Genomic DNA, 17327 nt, shown 5'->3' on the forward strand with positions numbered 1-17327 from the left:
AAACCAGTGCAGGAAGGCAGATGCAGCAGCTTTCCCGACAAACACAAGTCAGGGATAAGTTCAATATGCAAAGTCTTTTATTTAAAATTTTGCAAAGTTAAGACTTCCGACCACCTCAGTCTATGCCATTCCCATTAGAAGGAGGAATGATGCTTCCAACTCGTGCAGAGCGAGCTGCGTGTTCATTTACAGCACTCTGTAGGCACTTTAGAAGTGAAGCGTGGCTTCAAAGTACAAACACTGGGGGCTTTGGCTCAACCTTTTAATATAAAAAATTCACGAATGTACAAAAATGCGAAAGTGTGACAATGACAACATATGAAATCCTGTGATTGAATGTCCCCTCGAGTGCACGCGGTGGTGCCCACACACCCGCCCACACAGACTCTGGCGTGGAAACACAAACTAACGCAAACCAGTGCTACCAAGAAGTGCCACCACGTGTGCTCTCCACGCCACCAATCACAGACCAGCATCTACTCCAGACATCAGTAACAAAAAGTGCGGCATCTTCCAGGAACAGCAAGGCAGACTTCTTACTCCCGATGGACCAGCACAAATAAACCCAGCAAAAAGAGCACTGCATACTAGAGAAAAGAAACACAGGACACAGTCAGAGAAGCCGTCACAGGTCACACGTCCTCAGAGTTACTGAACTGGCCTTGGTGACCAAGAGACATTACTCAACTATCCAACTAGCTTTCCGTCTTATAACTGTAATCCATACTTTCCCAAATGAAGCAAAAGATCACGTTTTTAATGAAACATGTAGGACAGGATCTTACCTTAAATTTAGGATAGTCATTCATGAGGATCGTCACAATCCCAATATAAGGAACAAATCTAAACAAACAAACAAACAAAAAACTGATGGTCACGGAACTTCCTCAGTAGCTGTTACCATTTTCCGAACATTCTCAGTTCTGACAGAAAACGAGTTTTCCGTTCACGAAGCCCATTCCTGTATATACCGTCCTATGAATCTTTTCCACAGCCCGGCGAGAGGGACGTTAGGAATAGCACCATTTTATAGATGAGGAAACAGAGGCTCCTGCACACAGCACGTGGCTTCTGTGCGGTGGGACCAGCACCACAGCCGAGGTCTGAGACCTCGAGTTGGTGACTCCAGTGCTACACGCTGACTCAGTGCTGGGGCTGGGTTGTCATCACAAGCTTCAGGGAACTGTCAATCTAGTTGGGGAGACGAGGCAGACACAGCCAGGACGTTACAAAGTACTTCATGCTAAGTGTCCAAAAGTGAGAGTAAGAGCCCTGTACCGGGACTTAAGATTTCCCCGTCCTCTCATTTCTTTAAACACCTGCAACCTGGCTTTGGCTCTCTGAATCCTGCAACTTTCTAGAACAGTTTAAATCACCATACGCAGCAGACCAGTCTCAGCTCCCACCTCCCTTTACTCTGCAGCATTGGACTTAGATGATCACAAACTTGGCCCTGAAAACCCGTTCTCCTCGGTTTCTGTAACACACCGCGTACCTATTGCCACGCCTTCCTCTTCGCTGCTACACTTTTGTGTTTTTCAGTAGCTCTCGCTTTCCTCTTGCTCCTAAACTTTGTCCCCTCAAAGTAGGTAAAACCACCTGTTCAATAAGCTCATAGCACCTGATATATTTCCTTTGAAGTCTTCAACACAATTTCAATTACATAATTAGTTGCCTAACTAGCTGTATAGTATCTGTCTCCCCTCGTGGACTCTAAGTTCTGTCGGGGCAAATGTGATGCCCATCTTGTTCCCCACTGTATCTTCACACCAAACCTAACACCCCACACACAGCGGACATCTGGTAAATCCTGCCTGACTGAATGCTTGAATGTCCAGGCCTCTTCTTTCCTCTTTCCCTTGGGGATCTCATTTTCTCCCAGGACTTCACTTCTCCTCTCAACACAAAAGACTCGTCAACATCGTAAGAATTCAGGGCAGATCGAGAAAGATAGCAGGGTACCACGGATGTGCGAGGAAACAGCACTGGACTCGAGCTGCCTGGGTGATATGGTCCTAGAGCCTGTCCCGGAGAAGGGAGGTTGGCTGAAGTGGAGACTGACCTTTGCATACTTTAAAATAGCCCAGATACTTTTATTCAGAACATCCACAACCTCTGCACCATGCCAAAGGTGCACAAACAGAAATTACCTCCCCTATAAAAGCCTGAGGCCAACTTGAAAAACAGAAGTTTGGTCTTTGGTACATTTCACTTCCTTTCAAGAACTCCACTTACTTCCGGTCTCCTGTCGTCACCCTGTCCTGCCCCTTTCCCTTCTGACAGCATTACCTAGACCCATCTCTCTCTCCCCCTCTCTCCTAACTCCCATTCCATAGGTTGATATTTCTTAAAAACTTAGACCTCCGTTGTCAGAATCACTTGCAGCTCGCTGTATCTTCCCCAGATTTACTGAGTCAGAGCATCTCTGGAAGGTGGGACCCAAATGACTTTTCTGCACACCGAAATACAAGCAGCACAGCTCGAGCAAGTGAGATGCATGGGACAGGCATGTGGCGGCAAACATTACCCCCTCTCAGGGCCCACACTTTAGATTCAAGCCTTTGGGCCTCTGAGAGCTGAAAGTAACAGTCACTACAGGTCGGCACAGCTAAGGTCTAGGAGGGTGGATAGAGCCTCTCTCTCTGTTTTCTTTTCTTTCTTCATTATTTAGAAAATATTAGTGTCTGTACTCAAACTCATGTAGATAAGACCTTACATACGTAATACAGTGCATTACCCCTGTACAAATGGAAAAAAATGTTTAACGTTTCTAGACCAATATGGCTATAGATGCTCTCTACATTTTTAATACACATATTTTTCTTTTTAATGTAATAACTCTGCTATCTCTTTTGTCTCATTTATAGCACCTTCATAAAAGCAACAGCTTTCAGTGAGCAACAGCTTAGCTCTGTCATCTACTTTAAGAACATAAAGGCCAGTGCCTGGCAGTAAAATGCAGATTAAAAGCTCTAAGAGTATCCGTGATTTCTGTTAAGACAATATCTGCTAATTCTGATCTGATGACCCATCAGCAGCCATTCTCATGGGCAGAGACTTCTGCTGTTACCTCTGCGCAATATCTATACTCACAAGAACCACAACTTTTGGCTCCCAAGAATCACAAAGTCTGCTTGTGAGTTATCCATGGAAACATTTCCCCCCTAAGGCTGGTTTTCCCTTGCCACCATGAGTGACAAGGAGACACCTTGATCTGTAGGATAATACAAGCAAAACAGAAGGCTGCCAGAATAGGACAAGCAGTCCAGAGTCAAAGAAAAGACTTGAGTTATCGGTATCACCACTTCCCTGCATGGACGGAGATAGTAGAGAGCGCAGAAAGCTATCATCAGTCACCTGAAATTCAAGTCAGTTGCACTGTTTTCCTCCCCTGCTCAGATGAAGTCTGCTAAAGCAGAGTTCACGATAAGCAGAAGATTTAAAATAAGTAAAACAAATGCCACCCACAAAGCCAACTCCAACACCAGCCTGGGCCAAGTTACCATCTAGAAGGCAGAGTGTGGGTATATACATGTCGTGGGTGTTCTGGGATTGACGTGCTGCTGAGGATGTAGCCTCAGGAGGGAGAACTACCTACTGGGAGAGAATACTCGTCAGCTGTTAAAAGGGGTCTGTGTCTGGGAAGTTTGGACCCAGTAGCTAACTTACAAAGGATCATTGTTTCTGTCCCAAAATGACCCGCTTCAAATTCAGTAAAAAGTACATTTTAAAAGCCTCTTGCGTGAAACTGACTTCAGTCAGCAGAGAGCCCAATTACTCTGCTCTTTCCTTATGTTTTTATTTCCTCTCTTTCCACTGTCAGTATTTCTCTATCCCCTGATCTGCCAGCTTTCATTCTGTTCTCCTGTTGCTCTCTACTCTTCTTTGACTAACAGACCCTCTAGTGCAGGGGTGTCCAAACTGCGGCCCACAATCCATTTTTAATTGGCCCGCAGCAAATTCCAGAAATGTATTTAGTTTACTTAAATAAACCAGGTGAGGCAATACGTACTTCACCTCGAGTAAGTGGCTGGGCTGTTTGTGTATTTTACTGCATATGGCCCTTGGTGAAAAACGTTGAAAAAAGTTTGGACACCCCTGGTCTAGTGTCTTTCAACTCCTTGAATTTAGAAAGAATCATTCCTATTAAATACTTAGTTGATTCAGTATTAGTTTCATTTTCTAAAACTGTTTTTGTTACATGTTACAACATGAATGAACTTTGAACACATTATGCTACATGAAAGAAGCCACACACGAAAGAACGTATATTGTAAGGTTCTATATAAAATGTCCAGAACAGGCAATCCATAGAGACAGAAAGTAGATTAGTGGTTGCTGGGGGCTGCAGGGAGAAGGGGATGGGGAGCGACTGCAAATGAGTAGTTTTCTTTCTGGGCTGTGGAAACGTTCTGGAATTAGACAGCAGTGATGGTTACACCACTTTGTGAATATAACAAAGCCCAATGAATTCTACACTTAAAAATAGTGAATTTTATACCCCATTTCAACAAAAAATTTATAACGTGTTTTATTTAGGGCCTTAGGCCTCAGTGTAAAATTTTTTAGTGTGCAGCTGTTTGAAAAGAAAATTGTTTTAAATGCATAAAGACATTTGTACCAGTCACAGAACAATGTGCAGAGAAGTTCTATTCTCAACATCAGGGCACAGTCTGACTTTGAAATATCAGTTTAGGGTTTTATAAACACAATTTCCACAAAAGGAGGTGCGATGCCCCATTATGTGTCAAGGCAAATGGTGGTATAATTAAGGGAAAGTGAATTTGTCCAGTTAAGATCCTGTGCTCCTGCTGTTTGTGCTACGATGTTCATACTTCCTGGAAAGTTACCTAATTCAGAGAGTACCAGGCTATTACATTTTTTAATTAAAAGCCACAGAAGGGTCTATTATCTTCCATTTTGGAATTTTAGAAATAACACTGCATATCGTTTGGGATTTTTCAAATCCTTCAGAAAGATAAGTTACTTGAGTGAAAGCCTGGCTCCTTCACCCTTTCATAGGACGATGCATCTTTTACCCAAACAAGAGGCCAGAGTGAGCAGAGAGAGCTGCATTCAACACCTAAGAACCGAGATCCAGATAAAGAAACACTGCTATACCGGTAGGAGTATAAATAAAGCAGCCTGGCAACATTTGTCAGAAGCTTTAAAACATGCACGTTTCACCCAGTTATCACACTTCTGAGAATTTACTGTGAAGGAAGGACTGGGAGAGGCACTGAGATATACGACAGGGACGCTCATCACAACGTCGTCCACAATTAAAACAATGGCAACAGTCAGAGCGTCCATCAATGGGACGTCGTCCAAATAAAAATACATCAATAGTCTCTCCATACAGTGGAATAGCACACAGCTTTGAAAAAGACAACATGGAGATCAATCTTTTGATTTGCAAAGATACTATTAATAATAACCCTGGGGGGTGAAAAAAGGTTATAAACAGTGGTGACCACTGTTTCACCATACACAAAACGTGCTTATTATGTATACATGAATGTACATTTTAACCTCTGCATCTTTAGAAAGGCTAAAAAAATCATACATCAAAAAGTTAAATATTTATGGAAGGGAAACAGAAGGAGAGAAGTGACTTGACTTTTTGATGACTATTTCCTTATGTTTCTACATGAATCTGTACATTTACAATCAAAGGAAAAACAAAAAGACTCGAAGAGGTTCATGAGTGAATAATTATAAGTTATTCTTGGGAACTGAGGGAGATGGGACAATGATTTCTCAGAAGCACTGATGAGCTAATTTGGATTCTAAAGGTGTGTTTGGCTCTGATAGGAAATGAAGTTCCCCTGAACTGGAGGCACAAAATCCCAGCTCTGCAGGAGACACACCACTTGCATGCTTGTTCTGATCCGATCTCTCTGGCCCCAGACTGAGCCTCTCTTGTGCTGTAACGGAGGCAGCTTCCACTCAGTAACTCGCACATGCTTCTCTGTAGGAAGTGAGTCCCTCAGTGTGGTGGCCTGTTCGCTAACAGAATCCCTCTGAATCCACAGAGTACGTCCTACGTCAGAAAGGAGGAGGAGATGTGCTGACAGTGGTCGGAGTGCCTGCCATTGGCACCTACATAGTGACAACCAGCAGCTACCCGGTTCAGAAGTGGTATGCCAGTAATCTTGGTTTGATGGTTAGGAAGGTGGGCTCCGGAGCCAGCCAGCCACTTGTCACCATCAGTGTGACCTTAGTAATACGCAACCTAATTCGTCTGTTTCCTCATCTGTAGAATGGAAACATTAGGGTTGTTCTGAGGTTAAAATGAGGTAATAATTGTAAAGCACCTAGAATAAGTGTCCGGCACATAGTAAGCCCTAATAAATGTGAGTTATTGTTAATACTATTAATAACAAGAAGGCAGTTATAATCCCATACTTGTACCAATAACTTACAATTCCTGTCCTCCACTGATCTGCTCTCTTGATACAATCTGAAATAAACAGGCTTAATATAACTCTTTAATTTCATTCGCCCTCAATAATTTCAAGACTAGAAATATAACAGGATGGAATAAATTACCAGGATAAAATGAATATAGTTGAAGACTTTAAGTTGCTGACTCGGTAAATGCCTGAGAACTGTAAGTTCCATGAAGCAGGAGTAACACTGCTCTGGCTCCCCAGAGCCTAGCATAGTACAGACACCGGAGTACAGGAGAGGTGCCCAAGAACATTTCTTGAATGAATTAAATAAACAAAGCATTTTTTAAAAGGTTACTCCAATTCACCGTCTCATCACTCACATTCCATTCTTTTATTGTGCCGTTTCCTCCGCTGTGGAGCAGTCTACCTGACGTTTCAGACAGACTTTTGCAAAGGATACAACAAGATGAGTTGGTGGAACCAGGACTGACCCATTATATTCAACGTGTATGATCAGACAACACGACTGAGAGGGCCATGAAAAACTCAGCAAATGCCCCCCTCCATACTTACCCCCTGGCTCTGCCCACGACATCTTTTTTCTCTAGCCAGTGTTGCCCTTGCTTATAGAGGCCTCGATCATCAACCGCATTATTATCTCCTTTGGTCAAAAACTTGATGTGTCCATTTTGCCTTAAAAGAGTGAGGGAAACCCAAGTCATCAAATACCTTCATACCATTTGAAAGCACAAAATTTGCTCATTAACCAAAAATTCCTGTGGAACTGTGGCATTTTATCCTTATTCCTAATATTAAAATAATTATTTATTTAACTAAAAGGATGTTCACAGCTGTGTAGTTTGCAACAGGGAAGAAACGGGAAACAAGCTAAAAGTCAAACATTGAAATAGGAGTTGAAATTCTGTGTAAGCATTAAGTACAATGTAGTAGAAGAGAATTTAATGACACTGGAATAGCATACAGATTGTATTCAGTGAAGAAAAGATTACAAAATAGCATGTACAGCATAATCTCATTTTTATATTGAAATAAACACAAACCACCAATTTTCTGGAAATACAAAGAGCAAAGGAACACACTAAACTATCCCACTGGATATAATCAGCAAAACAAAGACTCTGGGAAACTACAGAATGACCCAGTTTCTTCAACCAATAAGTTGCAAGGAACAAAGAAAGATGGAGAAGGAATTTAGACATTAAATAAAAAACATATAAAGCCTGTCAACCAATTGCAACCGAGGAATTTATTTGAATCTGGATTCAAATAAACTGTTAAAAAAAGTTATGACACAATTGGGAATTTGAACAAAGATTGGAAGCTTAATACAAAGGAATGATTATTCATTTTTTTTAAGGAATAGCCATACTAACTGTAGTTATATTTTTGAAAAGCTGATTATGTCTCATAGCTATTTACTGAAATATTTACATATGACATGACATGATATCTAGGATTTGATTCAAAACAAAGGCAGGAGAGGGGGAAGAGGTGGTAGTGTAGGTGGGGCAGAATTGGCCATAGATTAATAATTATTGGGACTGGGTGATAGGTACATGGGAGTTTACTGTATTGTTTTATCTACTTTTATGCATTAGAAAGTCAACATACTTAAAAAATAAAATAAAAGCAAAAATAACATCATCTTACTCAATCAAAAAATTATTGGTTTAATTCTACTACAGAACCATGAGGTTTCTAGTCACTTTAAAATTTAATTGAAAGCAAAGTGCATTTTACAGTTGACAAAGACTATGTTAAAATTAATTCAAGTGAGTTTGGGTTAACCACTAAACTAGAAAGAAAAATTAGCTTCAGACTCCAGTTGATATCCACTAATATCCACTTAGAGGCTAAGCCAGAAACTGGCTCATTAGACACTAAATCTGCAGATGAAACTAAATTGGGAGGTGTTGCAAACACCAGGAACAGTTAGGTGGAAACAGTCACATTAAAAATGAGATTCCCGTAAGAAAAAATGCAAATATATACAGAGAAAAATAATCGGCAGCTGACACCTCAGAAGTGAAAGAATGTCTCAGGCTGCTGGAGGCTAAGAGGACAGGTGCCAAGAGGGGCTATGCAAGAGTGAAAGTCAGGAGCAGCAGGAAGGAGAGTCAATTCCACTGTGAAAGTAACAGCAGCCTCACAGAGGCAAAAAAGTAAAATCAAATATGAGGAAAGCCTGGGAAATGGGAAACACTCCAGGAAAGAAAAGGGATGCCACAGGAGATCTGGGCTATTCCCAAAGACTTGATTAGCCAAACAACCAACCAAACAAACAAACATACCCATTTCCCACCTCTGTGACACAGTCAGGAGAGACCACAATTGCTGCTTGAAAAAGTATAGCTCTCCATCTACTTAATAGTGGAACAAAATGCTCTGGTGGCAGCCAGCTCCCATGAGAGCTGCTCTTAACCCACCCCAGCACTTCCCAATCCTAGGTCCCAAACACTGACTGCTGACACGTTTATATAGGACTGTTCCCTTGCTGGCACAGGGACCAAATATTTAGTATCATCTACCTCCAAGGAGTTCAACGCACTTACAACTTAATTCAACCATCATACTGTGATGGTAGGAGGAAGGAAATGAGCACTTAATAGATGGTTAAAGACAAGCTATACAGTACATTTATAAAACAAAAAGAAAATTACCCAAAATTTAACATTCTCTCTGGGTGCTAGGATTATATGGGATTTTGTTTTCTGTATTTTGCAATTTTATGCAACATCATGTGTAAAAATACACATAATAATAAGAATGTTCATAAGATAAAGAGTCAACATATGAAAAAAAAGCTTTATTTGATATTTACAAATTTACAAATGCACCGTACAGGTGAAGGAGGAGAGAAGGAGCAGGTGAAGGAGGAGAGGAGGAGCAGGTGAAGGAGAGGAGGAGGAGCAGGTGAAGGAGGAGAGGAGGAGCAGGTGGAGAAGAGGAGGAGCAGGTGAAGGAGGAGAGGAGGAGCAGGTGAAGGAGAGGAGGAGCAGGTGGAGAAGAGGAGGAGCAGGTGAAGGAGGAGAGGAGGAGCAGGTGAAGGAGAGGAGGAGGAGCAGGTGAAGGAGGAGAGGAGGAGCAGGTGAAGGAGAGGAGGAGGAGCAGGTGAAGGAGGAGAGGAGGAGCAGGTGAAGGAGAGGAGGAGCAGGTGAAGGAGAGGAGGAGCAGGTGAAGGAGGAGAGGAGGAGCAGGTGAAGGAGAGGAGGAGCAGGTGAAGGAGGAGAGGAGGAGCAGGTGAAGGAGAGGAGGAGCAGGTGAAGGAGAGGAGGAGCAGGTGAAGGAGGAGAGGAGCAGGTGAAGGAGGAGAGGAGGAGCAGGTGAAGGAGGAGAGGAGGAGCAGGTGAAGGAGAGGAGGAGGAGCAGGTGAAGGAGAGGAGGAGCAGGTGAAGGAGGAGAGGAGGAGCAGGTGAAGGAGAGGAGGAGCAGGTGAAGGAGAGGAGGAGCAGGTGAAGGAGGAGAGGAGCAGGTGAAGGAGGAGAGGAGGAGCAGGTGAAGGAGGAGAGGAGGAGCAGGTGAAGGAGAGGAGGAGGAGCAGGTGAAGGAGAGGAGGAGCAGGTGAAGGAGGAGAGGAGGAGCAGGTGAAGGAGGAGAGGAGGAGCAGGTGAAGGAGAGGAGGAGCAGGTGAAGGAGAGGAGGAGCAGGTGAAGGAGAGGAGGAGCAGGTGAAGGAGGAGAGGAGCAGGTGAAGGAGGAGAGGAGGAGCAGGTGAAGGAGAGGAGGAGGAGCAGGTGAAGGAGAGGAGGAGCAGGTGAAGGAGGAGAGGAGGAGCAGGTGAAGGAGGAGAGGAGGAGCAGGTGAAGGAGGAGAGGAGGAGCAGGTGAAGGAGGAGAGGAGGAGCAGGTGAAGGAGGAGAGGAGGAGCAGGTGAAGGAGAGGAGGAGGAGCAGGTGAAGGAGAGGAGGAGCAGGTGAAGGAGGAGAGGAGGAGCAGGTGAAGGAGGAGAGGAGGAGCAGGTGAAGGAGGAGAGGAGGAGCAGGTGAAGGAGGAGAGGAGGAGCAGGTGAAGGAGGAGAGGAGGAGCAGGTGAAGGAGGAGAGGAGGAGCAGGTGAAGGAGGAGAGGAGGAGCAGGTGAAGGAGAGGAGGAGCAGGTGAAGGAGGAGAGGAGGAGCAGGTGAAGGAGGAGAGGAGGAGCAGGTGAAGGAGGAGAGGAGGAGCAGGTGAAGGAGAGGAGGAGGAGCAGGTGAAGGAGGAGAGGAGGAGCAGGTGAAGGAGAGGAGGAGCAGGTGAAGGAGAGGAGGAGCAGGTGAAGGAGGAGAGGAGGAGCAGGTGAAGGAGGAGAGGAGGAGCATGTGAAGGAGAGGAGGAGCAGATGAAGGAGAAGAGGAGGAGCAGGTGAAGGAGGAGGAGCAGGTGAAGGAGGAGAGGAGGAGCAGGTGAAGGAGGAGAGGAGGAGCAGGTGAAGGAGGAGAGGAGGAGCAGGTGAAGGAGGAGAGGAGCAGGTGAAGGAGGAGAGGAGGACCAGGTGAAGGAGAGGAGGAGCAGGTGAAGGAGGAGAGGAGGAGCAGGTGAAGGAGGAGAGGAGGAGCAGGTGAAGGAGGAGAGGAGGAGCAGGTGAAGGAGGAGAGGAGGAGCAGGTGAAGGAGAGGAGGAGCAGGTGAAGGAGAGGAGGAGGAGCAGGTGAAGGAGGAGAGGAGGAGCAGGTGAAGGAGAGGAGGAGCAGGTGAAGGAGAGGAGGAGCAGGTGAAGGAGAGGAGGAGCAGGTGAAGGAGGAGAGGAGGAGCAGGTGAAGGAGAGGAGGAGGAGCAGGTGAAGGAGAGGAGGAGCAGGTGAAGGAGGAGAGGAGGAGCAGGTGAAGGAGGAGAGGAGGAGCAGGTGAAGGAGGAGAGGAGGAGCAGGTGAAGGAGGAGAGGAGCAGGTGAAGGAGGAGAGGAGGACCAGGTGAAGGAGAGGAGGAGCAGGTGAAGGAGGAGAGGAGGAGCAGGTGAAGGAGAAGAGGAGGAGCAGGTGAAGGAGGAGAGGAGGAGCAGGTGAAGGAGGCGAAGAGGAGCAGGTGAAGGAGAGGAGGAGCAGGTGAAGGAGAGGAGGAGCAGGTGGAGGAGAGGAGGAGCAGGTGAAGGAGAGGAGGAGCAGGTGAAGGAGAGGAGGAGCAGGTGAAGGAGAGGAGGAGCAGGTGAAGGAGGAGAGGAGGACCAGGTGAAGGAGGAGAGGAGGAGCAGGTGAAGGAGAGGAGGAGCAGATGAAGGAGGAGAGGAGGAGCAGGTGAAGGAGGAGAGGAGGAGCAGGTGAAGGAGGAGAGGAGGAGCAGGTGAAGGAGGAGAGGAGGACCAGGTGAAGGAGGAGAGGAGGAGCAGGTGAAGGAGAGGAGGAGCAGATGAAGGAGGAGAGGAGGAGCAGGTGGAGAAGAGGAGGAGCAGGTGAAGGAGAGGAGGAGCAGATGAAGGAGGAGAGGAGGAGCAGGTGAAGGAGAGGAGGAGCAGGTGAAGGAGAGGAGGAGCAGGTGAAGGAGAGGAGGAGCAGGTGAAGGAGAGGAGGAGCAGGTGAAGGAGGAGAGGAGGAGCAGGTGAAGGAGAGGAGGAGCAGGTGAAGGAGGAGAGGAGGAGCAGGTGAAGGAGAGGAGGAGCAGGTGAAGGAGGAGAGGAGGAGCAGGTGAAGGAGGAGAGGAGGAGCAGGTGAAGGAGAGGAGGAGCAGGTGAAGGAGAAGAGGAGGAGCAGGTGAAGGAGAAGAGGAGGAGCAGGTGAAGGAGGAGAGGAGGAGCAGGTGAAGGAGAGGAGGAGCAGGTGAAGGAGAAGAGGAGGAGCAGGTGAAGGAGAGGAGGAGCAGGTGGAGAAGAGGAGCAGCAGGTGAAGGAGAGGAGGAGCAGGTGGAGAAGAGGAGCAGCAGGTGAAGGAGAGGAGGAGCAGGTGAAGGAGAAGAGCAGGTGAAGAAGGAGAGGAGGAGCAGGTGAAGGAGAGGAGGAGCAGGTGAAGGAGAGGAGGAGCAGGTGAAGGAGAGGAGGAGCAGGTGAAGGAGAAGAGGAGGAGCAGGTGAAGGAGAGGAGGAGCAGGTGGAGAAGAGGAGGAGCAGGTGAAGGAGAGGAGGAGCAGGTGAAGGAGAGGAGGAGCAGGTGAAGGAGAGGAGGAGCAGGTGGAGAAGAGGAGCAGCAGGTGAAGGAGAGGAGGAGCAGGTGAAGGAGAAGAGCAGGTGAAGAAGGAGAGGAGGAGCAGGTGAAGGAGAGGAGGAGCAGGTGGAGAAGAGGAGCAGCAGGTGAAGGAGAGGAGGAGCAGGTGAAGGAGAAGAGCAGGTGAAGAAGGAGAGGAGGAGCAGGTGAAGGAGAGGAGGAGCAGGTGAAGGAGAGGAGGAGCAGGTGAAGGAGAGGAGGAGCAGGTGAAGAAGGAGAAGAGGAGCGAGACAAGAGAGGCAGCTGAACAATTCCTACTCCTATTCTTCTTACAGCTCAGGATTTTTTTCCCTTTTTTTAAATTTTCTTCTCAAAATTTTTATAAGTTTATTTGAGCCATACTGACGACATATGCTGGGAAACAAGATCTCAAACACTCTCCAGGATTTTATGTCTTATGAAAGAAATGAGTAACAGTGCAGAAACCAGTCTGAAGACATTCAGGACGCACTGGCTACCAAACCTAATTTATTTTGGTTGTTATTTGGTTCCACATTTAAAAACAGTATTCATACTCTCAAATCTAATGATTATTACAACCAAGCATTTTAGTCTCTCTCTCAAAAAAAAAAAGGATACTGGAAACTTCAAAATATTAACAGAATATTAAGGATATTATTTAAATGGGCACGCAATTGAAGGCATCTCAAGAGTCTAAAATAAATCACTGAAACCCCCAGATTATAAGTACGTACAGGTTTCAGATTTCCGTTAAAAATTATTTTTTACATGGAAGGAATCTGTAGTTGATATAACATCTGCCAATGAACCTGCCCTGAAACAGGGTAAACTGTTTAAAAAAAAGAAAAGGAAAAATACCACTCAATTTCAAAGGATCACACATAAAAATGGATAATTTCTTCTCTACGAAAGCAGGGCCTGGGTTTAATTTGATTTTCTCTGATAAATTCAGGGGAAAGTGGGTTCTGCTTTGTTCACAACAGGCAGTGCTGAGAATAAACAACATAAATCCATTCTAAGACTCTGGAAAATACTACCTGTGCTGAATAAACCTTCACAATTCGAAAACAGATTCCTAACAAAATTAAGTTATTCCTTCCTAGTCAATAATAAAATGCCATCGAAAAATCATCATCTTTCAAAATATATACTCAAATCTGAAAAAAAACCTGTCAAATCTTTATTTCACCAACGAAGAAAGAACTCTTCTAAACGAGGGATTTTCAAAGAGGGATTTTGAAAAAGCAGCAACTGGCAGTTGCCTCTTCTTTAGGTGGAGAAGATAAACTACTTTCGAGTGTGGTGAGAATAAAATAATATTTATTTAGGCTTCTGCATACTCAAGAACCTAAATCAACCCCACCGTTTCATTGCCCCATGTGTCCTCCAGGATGCCTCCTTTTCCCTTCATTTCTTTCTTTCCTTCCCTTCTCAACATTTTCCTTAACTAGAAATACTAGAGTTGGAAGGGAGGGGCGGAGGAATATGTGGCTGGACAGGGGAACACAGGCTTAGAACGCAGAGCGATCTTACCGTTCATTTTCCTGAACCTCTTTGTATTACAGATAGGGAAACTGAGAACCAGAGAGGTGAAACTGTTTGCTCATTGGCATGCCTCACCTCCACCTGCAGGTGATTCTCAAGGTTTCTTTTACATGGGTCTTTTCTAATTCTAAAATGCAACAGTCGATACTTAAAATACCTTAGATTTTAGAAATTGTCTTCAGAATTTGAACAAGTTAATAACTGTATTCTTATTTGAAATGTCTGTTAGATTGCCTTACAGAGTTTTTTTTTACAGATGCAGGCTGCCTCCTCCATTGTATCAGAAGAGTCTACGTGGGATCAAGCTTTACATCATTTGGGGAGTTACACACAGTGCTGCTATACATACGTACAGCACAATACACTGCTGCTGCGGCCTTGCATACAGTGCGGACAACTAATGTCACGGCAAGTGACCACTATGCTCCTCCACCTCAGAGGCTCAGGGACCACAGCAGAAGGCGGGTCGCGTGACACTGCAAGAGTGACTCATGAGGGAGGAAGTGTCAGGCAAAATGTCTTCTGCTTCTTGACGTGACTGATGATGAAGTTGCTCTCAGTGACCAGGAGTCCCCCAGGGAGAGGACCCATGTCACCTGCAAGGGACGTTCTGACACAGGTACGGAGGCCCAGGAAGTTGTTGACTGCTTTGGAATACATAGGGTTACGGATCTGGTTGAGAAGGGGAAGGGAACCAAGAAAAACATCCAGGGAAATAAATGAACTAATAAATAACGATGTAGTTTTCCAAATGCTCACCAAGCCTTCAGGAGTCCATAAAAATGGATTGGAAGACAGACCTAGGAGTTTCCTACCCTCTTTAATCTGTAGGCTATCAAAATTAAATGCTATAGACACTAAAACATAAAAATACTTTAAAACAGAGAAGATACAGTTTGCACATACTTTTCATGGATCTTCAAGACTCGGTGAACTATAGGAATCTCTCTTCCTTCTATCCTAAAAACAACAATTTCTCCCACTCGTATGGGATCTTCAACTCGATTTGTTAGAAAGAGAAGATCTCCTCTATGAAATGCAGGTTCCATGCTGCCACTGGGAGGGAAAGAAGAATAGAATAGCAAAAAACAGAAAGTCTGAGATTAAATTTGCTTTCAAAATTAGATATTCAACAAAAGTATCAACTTCGGCGTAAACTCAGTATCTTAACCACATACACTGACATAAATGTGTATTGTTCATAAAAAATGGTTTCTTCATCCTAATGAGTTATACTAAAGGTTTCTTTAGTTATTAGCATTCATTAACTAGTTTCATTTCAAGCATTACTATTCAAAGGAGCTTAAATATTGAAAAGGGCAATGTTACTAATTCCTTAACCTTTTAAAATTTCAAGTGACAAACGGAATATAAAAGAATGAACTTTGTAATCACTGCCCTTATTCTCACTTCATCTGAAAACGCCAAATATATTCAAATATTCAAATGAGCACTGGATCATCTCCTGCCATTTAGAAAGATACAGACCAAGATGACCTTATGATTTCAACCCATTAAGAAGGAAGAACGGCTCATCAAGTCAAAGAACAGTCAGCCACAGACATAATGCTTGTGTTATCACCTTATTTATTTTAAAAAGAGAAACAAGAAAGAAAACCAAGGACAAGGGCAGACATTTTTGCCTAGGATTTCAGAAACAAGGCAAGGATTCAATTCCACGGTAATTATTGAAGACAAACTTCTCACCTCTCACCTGTTCTACCCTATCCCAAATTCTTCAAAGATCCTAAGATACTGGTGCTAACTCAAGCTCCAACTTTCAAAAAAAATAGATGTATAAGGGGCAAATGGATAGACAGGGAACAAAATTCAAGACAGGAATACACAACGTCCAAACACTTCTGTTTCAGGACTCTGGCCTCTGTACAAACAGGAAACATGGCGGTGGTTCCCAAACTTGGCTGAACATTAGGACCACCTGGAAAACATTTTTAAAAATCCCAACACCCAAGTCATATCTCAAACAATTTAAATCAGAATGTCTGGGATGGGAGAAAGGTATCAGTATTTTGTAAAGATCCAAGGTGGTTCCAACAGCAAAATTTGGGGACCTCTAGAAAGATGGATTTTCAGTACATTTTTATTCTTAAAAGTTTTGTTAAGGTTCCTCATGGGGCGTTGAGCTCCCTTTTTCAGAAGGTGTTCGGACAGAAGATAGGACACGTGTTTGGTGAAAATATTACAGAGGGTAGTCTAGCTGTATAGTTTTCAAGTTCTTTGATTGATTTTAAACATCAGTGCCATCCTTTGTTCACCTGCTTGAAGATAAATCCTTGCTTGAAGATTACATATAAATAAAACAGATAAAAACAGATAAAAGCTGAGTGGCTCTGGCTGAATGACTCATCTTTATTGAGCACAAAGCGCTATTCTAAGTCTTTTTTTTTATCTTCAGAACAACTGTACTATTATTATCCCAACTTTATAGACAAGGAGACTGAGGCTTAGAAAGATCTAAAGTAATAAATAATAATTAAAAAAATGATAAAGGTGAGATTTGAACCAAGGGAGTCCGACAGAACCCGCTCTCGCTGTGCTAAACTGCCTCTGAGCCACGCTAGAATTTTAATCGGGGAGTATCATAATCATATCTGCCATTTAAATCAGGGAATATCATAATCATATCTGCATCACTTCAACAAAGAATTAAAAAACAATGAAAAACTTAAAAAGTTAAATTAAAAAAAGAAACATCACTGCATAAGCTACAGAATATATAAAAGACATTCAAATATGTACTGAATTAAGGAGTAAAACTGGAAAAGATGAGGAGGCAGACTGGGAGACCAGTTTGTCCAGGCTCTTACTTATAATTGAACCCTTGGCAACTATTAAAAGTGTCATTAAAAACATGAACACAGTTTATTTGTGAAACAACATAAAGGCTTACTTCTCTTTAAAACCTAAAAAACATGAGCACGAGAATGATAAGGGGAAAAAATAGAGAAAAGGATGCATATATGGAATTACCTCAATTATGTAAGAAACAACATACATGAAACAAAAATGTTAATAGTGATTCTATCCCAGAACTAGGGGTGACTTAGCTTCATCTAGATTTTTGGGGGCATGTTTTCAACATTTCGTATAACAAAAATATACTAACTTTTTCCTGATTAAAAAAACATTCCCCTCCTTCTCCCTCCTCCCCCCCATTCGGTTCAAGCCGCTGTTTCTCAGTCTAGTTGTGTAGGACACAGCTCCCTGACCCATGCTGGTGTTATGAGCCTTCAGTCACCCCCCTCCCCCATCCCGTCCCTTGGTTTGGGTAAAAATTACATT

General features: G+C 44.0%; 1 protein-coding gene across 8 annotated transcripts in view; it reads right to left on the minus strand.

Moving 5' to 3' along the window:
• Positions 1-55: 55 nt before the first annotated feature.
• The window catches only part of SEC11A (SEC11 homolog A, signal peptidase complex subunit), a 44203-nt gene continuing 26931 nt past the window's right edge, over positions 56-17327 (minus strand). For 7 of the 8 annotated variants that reach the window (XM_088789476.1, XM_088789473.1, XM_019743471.3 and 4 more), the window contains 4 exons: positions 14931-15080; positions 6969-7088; positions 786-843; positions 56-587 (listed from right to left, as the gene is read on the minus strand). In XM_088789476.1, the coding sequence (XP_088645602.1) occupies positions 537-587; positions 786-843; positions 6969-7088; positions 14931-15080 (379 nt within the window). In that variant the 3' untranslated portion in view covers positions 56-536. Of the gene's footprint in view, positions 588-785; positions 844-6425; positions 6464-6968; positions 7089-14930; positions 15081-17327 lie in introns of all 8 variants that reach the window. The other variant, XM_019743470.3, reaches the window with a different exon arrangement.

This window comes from Rhinolophus sinicus, chromosome 13 (assembly GCF_057876585.1).
Source record: "Rhinolophus sinicus isolate RSI-liver-muscle chromosome 13, RSI-T2T, whole genome shotgun sequence".
Classification (NCBI taxonomy): domain Eukaryota; kingdom Metazoa; phylum Chordata; class Mammalia; order Chiroptera; family Rhinolophidae; genus Rhinolophus; species Rhinolophus sinicus.